Raw genomic sequence first — 16820 nt, forward strand, 5'->3', positions numbered from 1 at the left:
GGTTCCAACCTGAAATGTTGTCTATCCATTTCCCTCCACAGATGCTGCCTGACCCTCCAAGATGCTCCATCACTTTGTTTTTACTTAAGGTGTTAACATCTGCAATCTCTTATGTCTGCAAGTCAAGTTGAGTTTATTAGCATATACACAAATGCGATGAGGTACAGGTACAAAGAAAATCTGCAGCCTCTTATTTTCCTGTGCATTGGAATTGCTACATCAAGCCATGATTTAACCAGTCAGGATACTTTCTACACTGCATCTGTAGAAGTTTGACTATTTGTTGAATTGCCGAATCTCTTCAAACTTCTAATGGGGCTGTCCCACTGCATGAGCCAATTCAAGTTTTTTAAAAAATCAAACTCGTGGAAGCACGTAGAATGTACGTAGAGGGTATGTTGGAGCTCGGGACGTCTCTTAGTGGCTCATAACGCTAACGGCAGGTACCCGGGAAACGCGGTAAGCTCGGGAAGACTCGTGAAGATTTTTCAACATGTTGAAAAATGTCCACGAGAACCCCGAGTACCTACGAGCGGTTATTACCGTAATTCTCCGAGTTCGAATCAGAGGAAACGCGGGAGAACTCTTGAATTAGCTCGTACAGTGGGCAGAGGTGTTGGTGCATCAATATGCTGGGCCCAGGACAGGTCATGGATTTGTCGACGGCCGACATGTGGCGACTCTTTGCATACCCTGCCGTTGCACATCAGACAGGCCCCCTCACTGTCCATCTTCAAATCCAGTGTTAAAACACATTTGTACTCCCTGGCTTTTGACCATGCCTGAGGCTTTGCTTCTGTTTGTGGTGTTTTTGATGTTTCTTTATTTTACATGTCTTTTCCTACTATTTCTTTTGATGTTATTTTTGGTGTGTATTAACTTTTTTGTCAATGATTAGTGATGTACAGCACTTTGTTGCAGCTATGTTTGTTTTTATAAATACAATTATTATTATTATTATTATTATTATTATTACCTTGTGTATGCAATACAAGGAATCTCACTGTGACGTGTCACATGTGATAATAAAGTATCATTCATTCAAGTGTTCACACACAGGAATTTGAGGCTGTGCATCTCCCCACTGCTAACCCACCAGCAAATTGGTGTGTGTGGTCCATTTTTTGAAGTCACTAATTAGTTGCCTGGTTTTGTTGAGGGTGGGCGAGAGGTTCTTGTTGTGACACCACTCAACCAGGTGGTTCCTTCCCTCTCCTGTAGACTGACATGCCACCCGGGGGTTGCCAACAGCAGTGGTGTCGGATGCAAATTTATAGATGGCATTGGGGCGGTGCTTAGTCACATGAAGCTCATGTTTTATGCAGAAAGTAGATCGAATACTTTTTTAAGAGAGAAAATTTCAAATTGGACCTATCTACTGTGTGGAATACTGATCCCAGAGCAAATTTATGGTAGTCAATTAACCTATCACCCCACCTCTTTGGGATGTTTGAGGAAATCACAGACAGAACATGCAAACTCCACACTGACTAAACCCACAAATTAGGATTGAACTTGGGTCCCTCAATCTGTGAGTGGCAGTGCTAACTGCTGTGCCACTGCTCATCGATACAGGACACTTTATTTGGTCATGTCACGGCCAGATCCCTTAAGTGTTGTCACTCCTGGCTCTGCTACCAAGATTACTCCCTCCATTGCTCATTGCTCCCGACCAGAGAAAGCTGCTTCCCTGCTTCACATCTTTCATTTTAAACACCTTGGTCAGATCGCCACCTCAAGCTCCCTTGCTCTGGAGAACACAAGATAATTCCCTGCAACTTGTTCTGCTTCAAGCATCTAAGCCCCAATACCTTCTTGGATGACCTTGCTGATCCCCACTCCAAAGCAGCAGATGCGGTCTGGCAATTACACAGTGAAGCATCTCCATACAGGTGAACACAATGGTGCAACAGGTAGCACTGCTGCTTCAGAGCACCAAGGACCCACATTCAATCCTGACCTTGAGAACATGCAAACTCCACAAAGGCAGGAGTCTGTGTGGAGTTTGAACATTCTCCATGCCGCCATGTTTCCTCTGGGTGCTCCGGTTTCCTCCCACATCCCCAAGACATGCGAGTTGGTAGAATAATTGGCCACTATACATTGCTCCTAGTGTGCAGAATCTTGGGCGGTTGATGAAAATGTGGGGGGGGAATAGGTTACAGGAAAATTGGCAGCGAAATGAGAGCCGATATTGACTCAATTGGTCGAAAGGCCTCCTTCTACATTGTAAGGAAATATAAAATAGTTGTGTTCTTACTGATTGGTTTACAGTTCTGCTGAGCTGTCAACTATCCTGTGCCTTGTCCCCTCCCACAAGCTCAGCATTCCAGCCCGACTCCATCATATACCACGCATTCTCTAGCCACACATTCTTTATCCAAACATTCTTCTCATTAATCCCATTCTTTTGCTTACTTTTTGGATGAGACGCTCTTTTCTTCAGCGTCAGTCACGCCCAGCCACAATTCTTGAAGGCACTTACCCCCTTTGCCACATGCCATTTTATCTTGCCATGCAATTCCATTCTCCTCTGATCTCTGAACAGGGATTTCCATTTGGAAATCTCCAAGTGATTGGACACAGTGGGAGACTAAGTCCAATGTTCCTGGTGATTAATAAGGTTATGCAATCAGTTCACAATATGTAGCATGGAGTAGAAGCCTGACATACAGTATGCACTCATTACATCAAAGTAACAACAAAATTAAACCTGCACATCTGTCTACGCTTTGCTGTTTTTTTGTTGATAGAAGGGTTTGAATATTTGAATTTAAAATTTTTCTTTTAGCACCACTTATTTTTAGCTGTAACAACAATAAGTAGTGATGTGTTGCTTATTAAAGACAACACTTCGCACGAGAGATGCATCAAACCTCAGTTTCAATATCCAGATAGGCTATTGTGCCAAAATAATTTCATTGACAAAATTGCCTCTTCCTGTCATATCATCACCAACATCTATTTACCTATTTTTAAAATGTCCTCATCCCTGCAGCATCACTGCCAGGGCGTATCACAAATAGGAACCCTTAGCACCATTCTCAGAGCAAATTCCACAGGGCTTGCCTTTATCGTTGGCATGGATTTTTAGCATTGAAATTTAGTGAAAGTAATATTTTAGGTAGCCGTTTTATTGCGAGTATCTCTTGCTGTAATGGGTATAGCTTGGACCCAATAGCAGCACAGAATCAGGCAGGTATAATTGGTAATGAACTTTATTACGATACTGTAACACAGAGTAGTAACACAAGAATGGGTACACCGTACTCACGCAGAGGCTCAGGATTGAGCGATGGTTCTGAAGAGGGGCAGGCAGGAGATGTAGTCGGGGTAGCGGAAGGTCCGGTAACCAGGAGATCCAACACACGATGCAAACAAACCAGCGAGGGACAGACGAAAGGAGAGTCAAAGCCAGGCAGGAAGTCGAGGAGCCGTTGCAGGGATTCACCAAACAGCCCAGGAGAGAGGCAGACAGAAACCAGGAGGTACGGGACAAAGGCCGTGGTCGGGGACAGAAGGCTGAGGTGATATCCGGGAAGACGACAGGACGGAATGGTCAGGGGCAGGCAGGTTCGAATCCGTGTAGGCAGTCGGGAAATCGCTGGAGAGTCTTGCATGAATGCAGAGAACAATCTGGCACTGTGTGAACGGTGAGGAGAGTCTATATACCGGGTTAATAGGCAACTGAGTGCAACAGGTGAGGAGAGTTGGGCTGATGAGAGGTGGGCTGATGAGAGGGGAGTGGCAGGCAGGCAGGTGAGGAGAAGGAGGGACCGGTGGAAAAGTACCGGGAGGTGAAGTGGATGAGAATGAGGAGAGGGCAGACTGTGACACTTACGGACTTTATTGGTGATGACCAAATGTCCAAGCCCTGCTTAGAAAGTTCTGGTGGTGATTGGGAAGATCTCGAAGCAGTTGAACTTTGATGACATTTCCTGGCTTCTGCCCACTGTGCCCAGGATAGGGAGGCACCCCACCCCCCTAGCCCCAAGCCCCTCTCCACAAACTCTTTCAGCATCACAGGCTGCAGGAGCATGTGTGAAGGGGAAGCACTGCAGTTTGGCACAGCCTCTACAAGGCTTTGTGGGAATGAACAGTGATCTGAAGGCCTGCCACCACTGAACTGTGAGGGGTCTGGGAGCTATTACACAGCTCTCCAAATACTTGAACGTATATTGTTCAAACACATCACCTGAATGGCTTTGGTGCTTTGTACATAGAATGTACCAACTTGATAATGCCACAAATGTGTATAACATCATGAGAGAAATAGATCAGGTGGATGCATAAGGTCTCTTGCCCAGTGGAGGTGAATCGACGACCAGAGCATATAGGTTTAAGGTGACAGGGAAAAGATTTAATAGGAATCTGAAGGATAAATTTTTCACACAAAGGGTGGTGGGTGTATGGAACAAGCTGCCAGAGGAGGTAGTTGAGGCAGGTACTAACAATCCCAACATTTAAGAAACAATTTGACAGGTACATGGATAGGACAGGTTTGGAGGGATATGGACCAAATGCGAGCAGGTGGGATTGATGCAGCTGGGACAGCTTGGCCGGTGTGGGCAAGTTGGGCCGAAGGGCCTGTTTCCACACTGTATCACTCTATGACTATTAATGTGCAGACAATACAATGAATGCATAGACTGGACAACACAGTGAATGTACAGGCTGAGCAATGCCATGAATATATGGTATGGAGAACACTGTAAATGTACAAAGGTAGACAAAAATGCTGGAGAATCTCAGCGGGTGCAGCATCATCAGTGGAGCGATGGAAATAGGTAACATTTCGGGCTGAAACAGTCTGAAGAAGGGTTTCAGCCCGAAACGTTGCTTGTTTCCTTCGCTCCATAGATGCTGCTGCACCCGCTGAGTTTCTCCAGCATTTTTGTCTACCTTTGATTTCCAGCATCTGGAGTTCCTTCTTAAACAACTGTAAATGTACAGACTGGATGTTTGGAATACAGAGGCTGATGACTATAAATGCATAGATTAGATGACACCATGAATGTATAGACTTAGTGTTGTCAATGTATAGGCTGGAAGACGTTACCAATGTATTGACGGCGTTATGAATGTATAGGCTGGGTAACATGATGAATGTAGAGTAGACAATATTATGAATGTATGCTCGATTCTATCAATGCATAGAATGCACAATATTGAACGTTTTGACTGGGCGGCACTATGAAATATGAATGGTCCGGTCAACATTGAATGTATAGAGTTGAAGACGATGACATTATAGACTGGGGAACACTGCGAATGTACAGACTGGATGACATTATGGATGTACAGAGTGAACAACAATTAATGTACGGTCTCGACCCGAAACGTCACCCATTCCTTCTCTCCCAGAAATGCTGCGTGTGCCGCTGAGTTACTCCAGCTTTTGTGTCTATCTTCGGTTTAAACCAGCATCTGCAGTTCCTTCCTACACCATGAGTGCATGGATTGAACTACGCTATGAATATAAAGAACGTGTGGGAAGAAATTGCAGATGCTGGTTTAAACCGAAGATAGACACAAAATGCTGGAGTAACTCTGCGGGACAGGCAGCATCTCCGGAGAGAGGGAATGGGTGACGTTTCGGGTCGAGGCCCTTCTTCAGACCCGTTTAGTGTTTTTAGTAGAAACCCATTTTGTACTTTTGTGGTTTGGGCATTTTTTTGATAAATAAAGTTTATTTTTGACATATAAGGGGCAGGATGGACCCGGGGTTCCAGGACCGGAGCAGCAGGGGCGAACCCCCCACCCCGCGCCCTCCCCGCTCTGCCCGCCCCGCGGACGTGCGGCGTCGGCTGGGGCTGGGGCTGGGGCCGGGGCTGCTCCGGCGCTGGGATCCGCCCTCAGGGGGCAGGGCTTCCTCTCCTTTGTCACTCGCCTCGCATTCCGCCCAGTCAGTTTCGCAGCGGCCCCGGGGCAAGAGCAGCGTGTGAGCGGACAGCAGTGAGGGTGAGAGCCGCGGGGCAGGCGTTGGGGCCGGTCCGGGCCGGGGAGGGAAGTTTCACCAAGTCCGCAGCCGAGGATCCCAACTTTAATCGGCCGACGAGAAAGTCCGAGCTTCCATTTGTTGCTGGGTGGTGGGGATCCTGTTGTGTGCTGGCAGAAACCGCTGTGTTTCTGCGGGCGCTGTGTGTGTGATCCTGCTCTGTACTGGCGGGAGTGTTGTCGGATCTTGCTGTGTACTGGCAGCATTTAAACTTGGCTGTGGGATCCTGAGTGCATTGATGGAACGAGTCAGTGTATCAGTGTGTGGAGCTTTGCTCAGGAGAAACTGCCATTTGTACTCCCTGACCAGCAGTAGTGTTGTGTTTGTGCTGGTGCTGTGTTGTGTTGTGTTGTGCTGTGTGACCCCGACATTCTGGAAGTTCATTGGAGTCTTGGAGCCCCCTAACTCCAAGCCGTAGGCTCTGTGAGGCGGTGCTGAGACCAAGTAGTGTGTTGGTCTTCGCCAGCAGAATTAAATGTCCACACACCTGGTCACAGGGCGCGAATGATGGTCAGTCGGTGGCCATTAATCCCACAGCCTAACCATGCTGTTGGGATCACAGGCTCTTTCTCATACAGCCACGGTACTGGGGAAGGCCATGGACTAAGACCAAACTGGCTCCCCCCCCCCCCCCCCCCCCCTTCCCATAGACACGCTGTCTCTTTGGTACTTGTCCAGCTCCTTGCTTTGTTAAGGCTCTGATGGGAGATTCGCCTTGACCTGTTTGGTCATGAATCCTTGTTTGCAGTGTGTTTCGGCCCATAGAACCAGATGATTACATTTGGGACGAGCGGTGGTGTGTTTTGGAGGATGCAGTCTGGAGATGCTGCCCAGAGGAGAGGTTGTGCAATGTCCATCACTGTGGTGCTAACTGGGACTGATTGATGGTGTTTTATCCTCTGTGTAACTGTTGAAAGTAGTAGTAGTAGTAGTGTCATTTGTATCTGTTGTCCGTGTCTTTGTTTAGATGCCCCTCATCAGATGGTGTTATCTGGCACAGAGCAACCATCTCAGATGGACAAATATTGATGCTAATGGGCAGGCTTGTCTGGGGGTTTAGTACTGTTAAATATATAAAGTATTTTCCCAGAAATAATTTGTGTTCCCTTCCGTACCCGCTCATTCACTTCCCCTATCACTCTGCTTACGTTGCACATGAAGACTAGGGTGTTGCAGGTGTGGGATGGAGGTGGTGGTGTGTATCTGCTGGTGTGTTTCTGGGGCATCATCGTTTCCAAGGAGCAGGCCTCTGTACTGTCCTGGGATTCAGTTTTTAGCAAAGAAATCCACTGAGTGATTTGGGGTGTTATGAATTGTTGAGTTTGATTAATCTTTGATCTCATGATTCTACCTCATCATAAAATAATTGAGAACGCTACACTGACTGTACAACGGGGCAGTCGCAAACATGATGCACATTTGCTTGCTGAGCTGGGACTAATACACAAGCTTGCATTTAGGAACAGGTAGAGTCCACTTGGTTCCTCAAACATTCTCCAGCTGCCAATAAGTTAATATTACTTATTAAGATACAGTGTCTTGCTTGCTATCCATACCATAAATTAGTGCATGCCACCATGCAAAAAGAGAAAGGAAACCGTGTCGAATATGATGTTATAACTACAGAGAAAGTGCAGGTAATTTTTAAAAAAAGTGCAAGGGCTGCATCATGGTAGATTAGTAGGTCGGAAGTACGTCTTTATCTTATGAAAGGTCCAGTCAAGTGATAAGCATGGGGAAGGGCTGTTCGCAAAGCTGATGCATGTACTTATTTGCTTTTGTATGATTTGTCTGATGGAAAAGGTACAAAAGAGAGAATGAGAGGTGTGATGGGGGGGGGGGGGGGGGGGGGGGGGGGGGGGGGGGGGGGGGGGGAGTGGGGGGGGGGGGGTTGCCTGGATGATTTAGACAAAGGGGACTGTTTCCAGCTGTATGACTCTATAATATTATTCAGAATAAAGATATACAAAAGGTCTTGGACAGAGCAGTTGCCAAACCCAGCAGTGATGCATCTTGATAGGATTCTTTCTATGGTGCATTGGAGAGGGGGGGTGGGTGGGGAACCTCACCTCTGTCTTATTTTTACAGTGATTCCTAGTTTTCGGTTAGTCATAAAGTATACAGCAGAGAAACAGGCCGTTTGGCCAGTTATATCCAAAACAGCGCCTAGCTATACTAATCCAATTTACTGGCTTGATCTATGGCTACCAATAACTTATTGATTCCAGTGCTCAGATGAATACTTGTTCCATGATGTGAGAGTATCATCCTCCACCACTCACTCACTCACACAGTGCGTTCCAGGTTCCAACCACCCTCTCTGTTTGAGAATAATCTTTCCTCAGATCTGCCTTGAAGCTCCTACCCCTCACCTTGAACCTCTGCCCTCTGATTTTAGCTGTCTGCACAGAACCCCATCAAGACTCTTCAAGATCTTTCACGTTTCAATCAAGTCCCCTCTCTCTCTTTTAAACTCCTGCAGATGCAAACCCAGCCTGACCAACCTTCTCCTGACAGACAATGTGCCCATCCCAGACGTGTGGTTTGATAAAGGCACGGTTTACTAATTCCCTGTGGGTTGATGTGGATACTTAGCCTGCTGATGCCTTGTCTGCCTCAGTGCCTTTAACCAAAACATGGAGTCTGGGTGTCTGAGTCAACTGCTGAGCAAGTGATCACCTATGGCTAGAGGTGAAACTGACAGTTCACATACTCATTCAGGAGTGTGGGGAATCAGCCGGCATCTATTTCAGTTACATTTTTGTTGCCAAGTCCTCTTGCAGCCAAGTCCTGTTGAACATCAATTTAATTGGATAAAAATATGTGAAAGCAAGGCTAGTTCAGTATATGGTAGTAAATCTGTGCTGTGACTCTCTGCTGGCACATTTTCCCATCCCTCCCCTGCTCTCCCTCACACCAGACTGTGGACAAAAAGCTTCCAAATGGAGACACAAGAAACTCAAGATGTTGTCAGCAGGTCAGGTGGAGGGAATGGTCAGATGAGATCTCAGGACAAGACCTTTCTTCAGACTGATTGTATTGGGGGGGAGTGGGTGGGGGGGGGGGGGGGGGGGGGGGGGGAGAGGAAGCTGACAAAGGGAGGTGGAGGCGGGATTAAACCTGGCAAGTGATTTAGTTTAGTTTAGAGATACAGTGCGGAAACAGAGCCCATACCGGTCGATCAGCGATCCCCGCACACCAACACTATCCTACACACACCAGGGACAATTTTACACTTATACCAAGCCAATTTACCTACAAACCTGCACGTCTTTGGAGTGTGGGAGGAAACTGAAGAACTTGGATAAAACCCACGCAGGTCACGGGGAGAATGTACAAACTCCGTACAGACAGCCGGGTCTCCGGCGCTGTAAGGCAACAACTCCACCGCTGCGCCACCGTGCCGCCCTTGGGTAGATAGGTGCATACAGATGAGGGTGAATCTGGGAGAAAGAGATGTAGGGTGTTACATCTCTTGTGGTGCAGGGCTAAGTAGCTGGGGAGGGAGTGGGTTAGCTGGGAAGGAGCGAACCGAGTGTTCCCAATGGAAAGCAGAAAGGAGTGAGATGGGAAGATGTGACTGGTGGTGCGATCACTTTGAAGTTGTGAAACTTTCCGAGAATGATGTGTTCGATGCAGAGGCCGGTGGGTTGAAACTGAGGACGAGGGAACTCTATCTTTGTCCCATCTGGGGGGGAGGCCGGTGGGTTGAAGCTGAGGACGAGGGAACTCTATCTTTGTCCCATCTGGGGGGGAGGGGGGAGAACAGAACTGTCGGAGACACTGGTGATCCATCTACATCTAAGTGCAATGTTGGCACACAGGTTCTCCAGGCACTGTCTCTTTAAATGCAAACCACTCTCACCCTTCACTGTTGAACCACTGAAAGCACGGCGTGGGAAATTACACCCATTCCAAGTATTCCTCGAGTCCATGGGGAATGGACAAACCAGAACCCTGAGTTGTAGCAAGGACGGGTGTGGACATACGCCCTCGCTCTTGCGACTTCACGGGCTTGTTAGAGAACCCATTACAAGACCCCGTCCCTGACTGTAATAATGACAGCTGACTCCCCCATGGGATATTCCACGTCACCGAGGTATAGGAAGGATGTAATAGCTCTGGAGAGGAGAATCACTGGGATGCTGCCTGGGATGTAGTAGCTTGATCATGAGGAGAGGGTAGACTGGAAATAAATATACACTCTCTTTCTTGTGGTCTCCACTCCAGGGCACACCCTTCACCCACAATCTCCCACCACCCCAACACCCTACTCCTTTGGGCACTCGTCTCCATTTCGCTTTTATCTCCCCCCCCTTTTCCCCTCCCGTCTCCTTCCAAGCATATCATTCATCCGACTTTACATTTCACTCCTCTTCTCTCCATATCTGACACCCATTTCACTTCTAGCCTTTGTCACTTACTCCATCCACCTACCAATCAACCCCATTGGTTGCATTTCATGTTGTGGTGCAGTTTGGTAAGAAACGGCAGCATTGGTCCTAACCTGTATCTGCAAGCTGGCATTCACCTGTAACAGTCTGTGACAGTGTCGCAGGTCCGTGCATGTAACACTCTCAGTGACCCCGTCACGGGCTATAACAACGGCAACACGGGTCCTTGCCTGTAACCACACTGTTGGTGACAGTGCAGTGGCCTCAGGTTTTGATAGGTCAGGCCTTGTCCATAATAACATCATTGACAGAATCATGGGCCCTATCTGTAACAGCAGATTACCAGTAACGCACTGGCATCGAGCCTGTGACAGGCCGTTCACTACCTCAGCAAGAAGCTGCCTGGCCTGTCACAGTATGTGGAATGTGTTCAAGAAGGAACTGCAGATGCTGGAAGATTGAAGGTACACAAAAATGCTGGAGAAACTCAGCGGGTGCAGCAGCATCTATGGAGCGAAGGAAATAGGTCACGTTTCAGGCCGAAACCCTTCTTCAGACCGAAGGGTTTCGGCCCGAAATGTCACCTATTTCCTTCGCTCCATAGATGCTGCTGCACCCGCTGAGTTTCTCCAGCATTTTTGTGTACCCACTGTATGTGGAATGATGTGTGGCAATGTAGGTGATGTAATGCTCAGACAATGCCCAGGACTCTTTTACTTGCAATTAATCTCAGCCGAGTGCTGTTGTCCATTAATGTGAACCTAGTGAGGTGGGGTGGCGGGAGATAGTGCTGCTGACTCACAGTTCCAATGACCCAGGTTCCATCCTGACCTCGAGCACTGTCTGTGTGGAGTTTGCATGTTCGGTATACAATTAACGTCATAAGTGATAGGAGTAGAATTAGACCATTCGGCCCATACATGTCGATCTGGGATGCTCTGGTTTCCTCCCACATCCTAAAGGTGTGCTGGTAGGTCACCTGCACTAAAGGTAATTCAATGGCTATAAGCATCAAAGGGGAGTTGATGGGCAGATATGAGAGGGCGGAAGTTGCAAAGGCCCATGGAAATAAGGAGGGATAATGGAACTGTTGGGACACTAAATGCTGGATATCTCAGCGGGACAGGCAACATCTCTGGAGAAAAGGAATAGCTAATGTTTCGGGTAGAGGCCTTTCTTCAGACCCAAAACATCAACCATTCTTTATCTCCAGAGATACTACCTGTCCCTCTGAGTTTCTCCAGCATTTTGTGTCTATCTTTGGTTTGAACCAGCATCTGCAGTTCCATCCTATTTAAAGGGACTGTCCCTCCTTGGAGCTGGCATGGATTTGATAGGCCAAATGGCCTCCGATTGAATGCTAATGAGCATAAGGTATTAGATGACAGAGCTGTGGTTTCTGAGTGGGAGGATGTGTGTAATGTATTGTATTTGGATGTGTTAACGTGTATGAGACACTGAACTGGAATTATACCTGTAAGGGGCAGGTTATCTACAGGAGGCAGGGTGGACGGACTGGCCTCGCAACAGTAAAGAGTCAGTGAACTGAGTGAAACAAAAGAACCAAAGACTCCTGGCAGTGTAAATGTGGAGAGGAAGTTTCCCCTACTGGGAGAATCGAGAACTAGTGGTCACTGTTTAAATAAAAGTCACCCATTTACGACAAAGCTATGGCGATATCTTTTCTGGAAAAACAAAAAAACAAAGTGCTGGAGGAACTCTGTTGAGAAACAGGAACTCTGGTGAGTTTCACCAGCACTTTGTTTCATGATTTTTGCTCAAGATTCCAGCATCTGCAGTTTCTTGTGTCTCCGATGTCTTTCTGGATTGTGAGTTTTGAACTCTCTTCCACAAAGTATACTGGAAGTAGAGCCTTTAAATGTCTGTGTATGTTTATGATAACAGGGAGTGAATGGGTACTGGGGTGGTGGGGTTAGTGTGGATGTAGTCACATGCTGATCAGACATGATCTTACTGAATAGAGGAGCAGGGTCGAGGAGCAGAATGGTCTCCTCCTCTTCCTGTCCGATCGGGAGGAGGAAAGGAATGGCCAGTGGAGGTGGGATCAGTGACGTCTTCAACAGAGGGGATGCTGGGCTCCTTGATGGAAGCAGTGGAACAATAATGCCTGGCCTTCTCCAGTGACCAGCAGTCTCCAGTCACAGTGTGGCTCCGCAGTGGTGTGCTGTGTGGGACTGTAAGTGAGCGAGAGGTGACTGTGCAAGGGGGTATGTATCTGAGTGTACAAGGGGGTGTGTGACTGCCTGTGCAAGGGTGTGTATCTGTGTGTGCGCAAGAGGGTATATGCTCGTGTGTGTGGTAGACAGATTGGTGTAGTGGTTTGGCTACAGGTAAGTGGTAATGCAAGCCATGCTTGCTTACACACACTTTTACACTTTCTCAAAGTGGGTGCTGGAAAACTAATCCAGAGGAAGTAGTGAAGTGTGCACAGTTACTCATCACAGTCAAAGCCTCAACACCTCTGTCTGTTTCCATTCAAATGCTTCACAAAAAGCCACAAATAGTCAAAAGCAATTTACTGAAAATCTGAAATGCAACTCGAAATGCAGGTGGCATCTCTGGAGGGAACAGTTGACGTTTTGGGTTGGAGAGCTGTGGGGAGGGTGGTGAAGGCTGGTGTGAATGACGAGGGTTGACTGGGACCTGTAAATAGCAGAGAGAAAAGACATCTGAAATGAGCAACAGAGGAAGAAACTACCAGTAATTGTTCAATGTTATGGCAGTTTGACAAGCACTGCCCTTCCGAGCTGGGGCAAGGGAAAATCAAAACTACAGGTGCTGGAAAACTAAACCAAAAGCAGTATGCATTGGAAACACGCATCAGGTCAGGCTGCATCTGTGGGAAGAGAAACAGAGTTAATGTTTCAGGTCAAGGACCCTTTTGTCAGAAGTAGGAAGGAGAGCAAGGAAGCTTGTTAGGCTGCAGGAAGGGGCATGTCCCTGCCAGGGTCACACACATGTAACCATGGGTAGAAGTGTTCGACAAACCTTATCTCTGCTTCTCTTCCCACAGATGCTGCCTGACTTGTTGAGTGTTTTCTCTTTTTGTTGTGGGCATTGGAAAAATACAGAGGGGAATGAGGGCCCAGGGAGTTGGGAATGCCATGGGATTTGTGCCGTGCAGGGAGCAATGGTGGTCTCTTTCTATGCGGTGATGTCGGCAGTTGTAGTCATCTGTGCTGAGGCTGTGGTCTCTGCTGAAGCTGGCTATTGTCTCCTTCAGGCTGTGAAGGCTCCCTTGTGCTCCTTGGTGACCGACACTGGTGTGCACGTGCTGCTCCCAGCTGCACACAAGCCAAGCGCCCTTTGTGGAGCTCAGCACAGTGGCTGTTAGCTAGTTGTACGTCTGTGCCAGGCATCACCAGCACAGCCACTCAGGATTCTGCCCTCCCTGAGCTACGGGGGGAGTGGCCTCGCCTCATCTGGTGAGGGGACGGACTGCGGGGGATTGGATAGTGATGGTGGCCGCCTGTGTTCGAGTGTGGGTGCCCACACGAGTAGAGGAAGGGACATCGAGACTGTGTTTCACGCTGGGTCTACTTCAGCTGGGTCCTTGAGTATAGGGGTCAGGAAGTCATGGTGCAGCTTTATTGAACTTTGGTTGGGCCATATTTGAAGTATTGTATGGAGTGCTGGTCGCCCCATGAAGAACGTGGAGGCTTTGGAGAGGGTGCAGAAGATATTTAGCAGAATGACGTCTGGAATTAGCTGTAAGAAGAGGTTGGACAAACTTGGACTCTTCTCTCTGGACATCAGAGGCTGAGGGGAGACCTGATAGAAGTATATAAAATTATAAAAGGCACAGAAAGGATAGACAGTTTGAATGTTATTCCCAGGATGAAAATGAGGACATCATTTTAAAATGAGAGGGGCTAAGTTTAATGGAGATATGCAGGGCAGGTTTTTGATGTAGGGAGAGGTGGATGACTGGATTGCCAGGAGTGGTGATGGAAGTAGTACAACAGTGGGGTTTAATAGGCATTTACGTGGATATGCAGGGAATAAGGGATATAGATCAGCTAGTGTGGGCCGAAGGGCCTGTTTCTATGCTGCACTGTGTTCTATGTTTTATGTGAGCAGTGGGACATTGCCTCTGTGCTCTCCCGTGCTGCCAAATGAATATCCTGGGAAGCGGTCAGCCATGTCTATCATCTCCTGGAGGCACAATGGGAAGAGTGAAGGATAAAGGCTATGGGTGCATTGAGCCTGCCTTCCCACAGAGAACTTCTACCCCACACTGTCCATCTGTTCAGACCCCAGCTTCTGTCCCGATTGCTCAGTTGGTGGGCTCTGACATGGGGCGTGTCTGATGTATGAATCCGCAGCATGCCACTCAGCCCCTCTCGTGCATGCTTTCCCATTCAGTAAGACCATGGACTGATGGGAATCTCAACTCCACATTCCCACACCGCGGCAGCAACCTTTCACCCCTTTGCTTGTCAAGCATCTAAAAATATTCAAGGACTCTGCCTCCTCCAGGCCAGTAAAAACAGCTTTGATCAGCTGCCAAAGAGTTAGATCCTTCCTTAAATAAGGAGCTTGTTACTGTGCACTGTACTCCAAACGCAGTTTCACCGATGTTCAAATAAATGGAGCATATCCTCCACTTTTGGTTTTATTTTTACTGCACACTGAATGGACACTGGTTGAGCAACGTTTTTTTGTTTCCTTTGGGTATGTGAGTACTCGGGAAAATGACAATAAAGATATACAATACAATACAATACAATATTTCTCGCTGCAATAAGTAGTAAGATCCTGCTAGCTTTGCTAATTACTTGCTGTATATGCGCACTAGTGCAAATTATACAAGAGGTGGACCTCAAACAATTCCTCATTGTTTAGATAATGAACCTTTTTACCTCTCCTGCCAAAATAGCCAATTTCATTTTTCCCACATTGTACTCCATTCGCTAGCTGTTTATCCACTCGCTGAGTTTACTCCTATCCCCTGCTCCGACGTGGGAAGAGATCAAAAGATTCAAAGTCTCCTTCAAGAAATGCGACATTTCCTTTGACTCCCAGAAATCTCTGACCCATGACCTGTGGACCTGGAGAAGGGGCATTTGGGATGGGAATGAGAACTTGAGGCCCTGCACGGGCACAGATAGATGCCCAGAACAAGGAATACACCTGCCCGCCCACACCCTCACGCACCTCCTGCCCCCGTCTGTGGCCGGCTCGTCGGGTGCCAAGTTGGGCTCGTCAGCAACCTGAGTCCGCAGAGCCGGAGTGAAGTGATTCGCCCTCATTCCTGCCAAAGGAGATCGGATTGGAGCTGGCCATTGGGGTTGGAATCTGAGGTGGCCACCATGGGGAGAGGTTGAACAATACACAGCCTTCGTGCTCAGTGGTGGGAACACAGCCCTTTTAAGGCAGGGGAGTTGAAGATTGTGTTAGCTCTGTGGATACAGGTGGTGCTGTGGAATGTGGGTGGGTCTGGGCAACAGGCAGGCATGCAGTTAGTAACGGGAGCCGTGCAGTTACTAAAGGAGCCGTGCAGAATGACCACAATGTCCAGGCTGCTCTCCCACTGTAGTGTGCAGAGAAAGCAAGGACCCCATCTCATCCATTTACCCCTAACCCTACTGTACAGACACGGGAGGGTCAGACACACCTCACCCTGTCCGTACAGAACGGGGAGATCGCACAAACCTTGCCCTGTACTGTAAACAATAGGAGAATCATATGCACTTCACTTTGCACTGTACACAATAGAACAGTCACACATGTTTCACAATGTATCTTAGACACTGGAAGGTCACATAATCATTACCCTGTACCAGAAACAATAGGAAAATCACGCCCGCTTCACTATACATCGTATCCTGATCTATGGTACAGGGTGAGATGTGTGTGTGTGTGTGTGTCTGTCTGTGAGAGACTCTCCTGTGTCTGTATGGTACGGTGTGAGGTGTGTCTGGTCCAACTGTTCTGTACGGTACAGGCTAAATGTCTGTGGGGGACCCTCCTGTGTCTATATGATACAGGCTGAGGTGTGGGGGACCCTCCTATGTGTGTTTAGTCCAGGGTGAGGAGTGTAGGTTTTAGCGGGCTGGTGTTATCGCTAAACCATGTTCTAGTCAGGGAGGGTGAAGAATTGTTGGGGCTGGCCTGTCATTGACAGTAAACTTGCTGTGTCTCTGTCCCTTCCACAGACCGACAGTGAGACAGGATGGGTGAGTACGTTGAGAAGAGGGACACCTGCGGGACTATCTGTCTGAAGTACCTGCTCTTCATCTTCAACTTCTTCTTCTGGGTAAGGCTGCAGTCTGTTTGCCCGGGGGGGCTCTGGAGCTTGGAACCTGGGGCCCCACATTATCCCTCAGGGTGAGGTCTGGGGTCTCACTCCTTGAGCTGGGGGCTGTGAGTGGGCCACGCGTGGTGGGGGGTGGGCCACTGGGGTG

General features: G+C 48.0%; 1 protein-coding gene across 1 annotated transcript in view; it reads left to right on the forward strand.

The window, feature by feature from the left end:
* Window positions 1-5824: 5824 nt before the first annotated feature.
* LOC129705902 (CD151 antigen-like) overlaps window positions 5825-16820 on the forward strand; it is a 29024-nt gene continuing 18028 nt past the window's right edge. Inside the window, exons 1-2 of the mRNA XM_055649803.1 lie at window positions 5825-5961; window positions 16572-16672. Coding sequence (XP_055505778.1) covers window positions 16589-16672 — 84 coding nt within the window. The 5' untranslated portion in view covers window positions 5825-5961; window positions 16572-16588. The remainder of the gene's footprint in view (window positions 5962-16571; window positions 16673-16820) is intronic.

The sequence above is a fragment of the Leucoraja erinacea genome, chromosome 18, assembly GCF_028641065.1.
Source record: "Leucoraja erinacea ecotype New England chromosome 18, Leri_hhj_1, whole genome shotgun sequence".
Classification (NCBI taxonomy): domain Eukaryota; kingdom Metazoa; phylum Chordata; class Chondrichthyes; order Rajiformes; family Rajidae; genus Leucoraja; species Leucoraja erinaceus.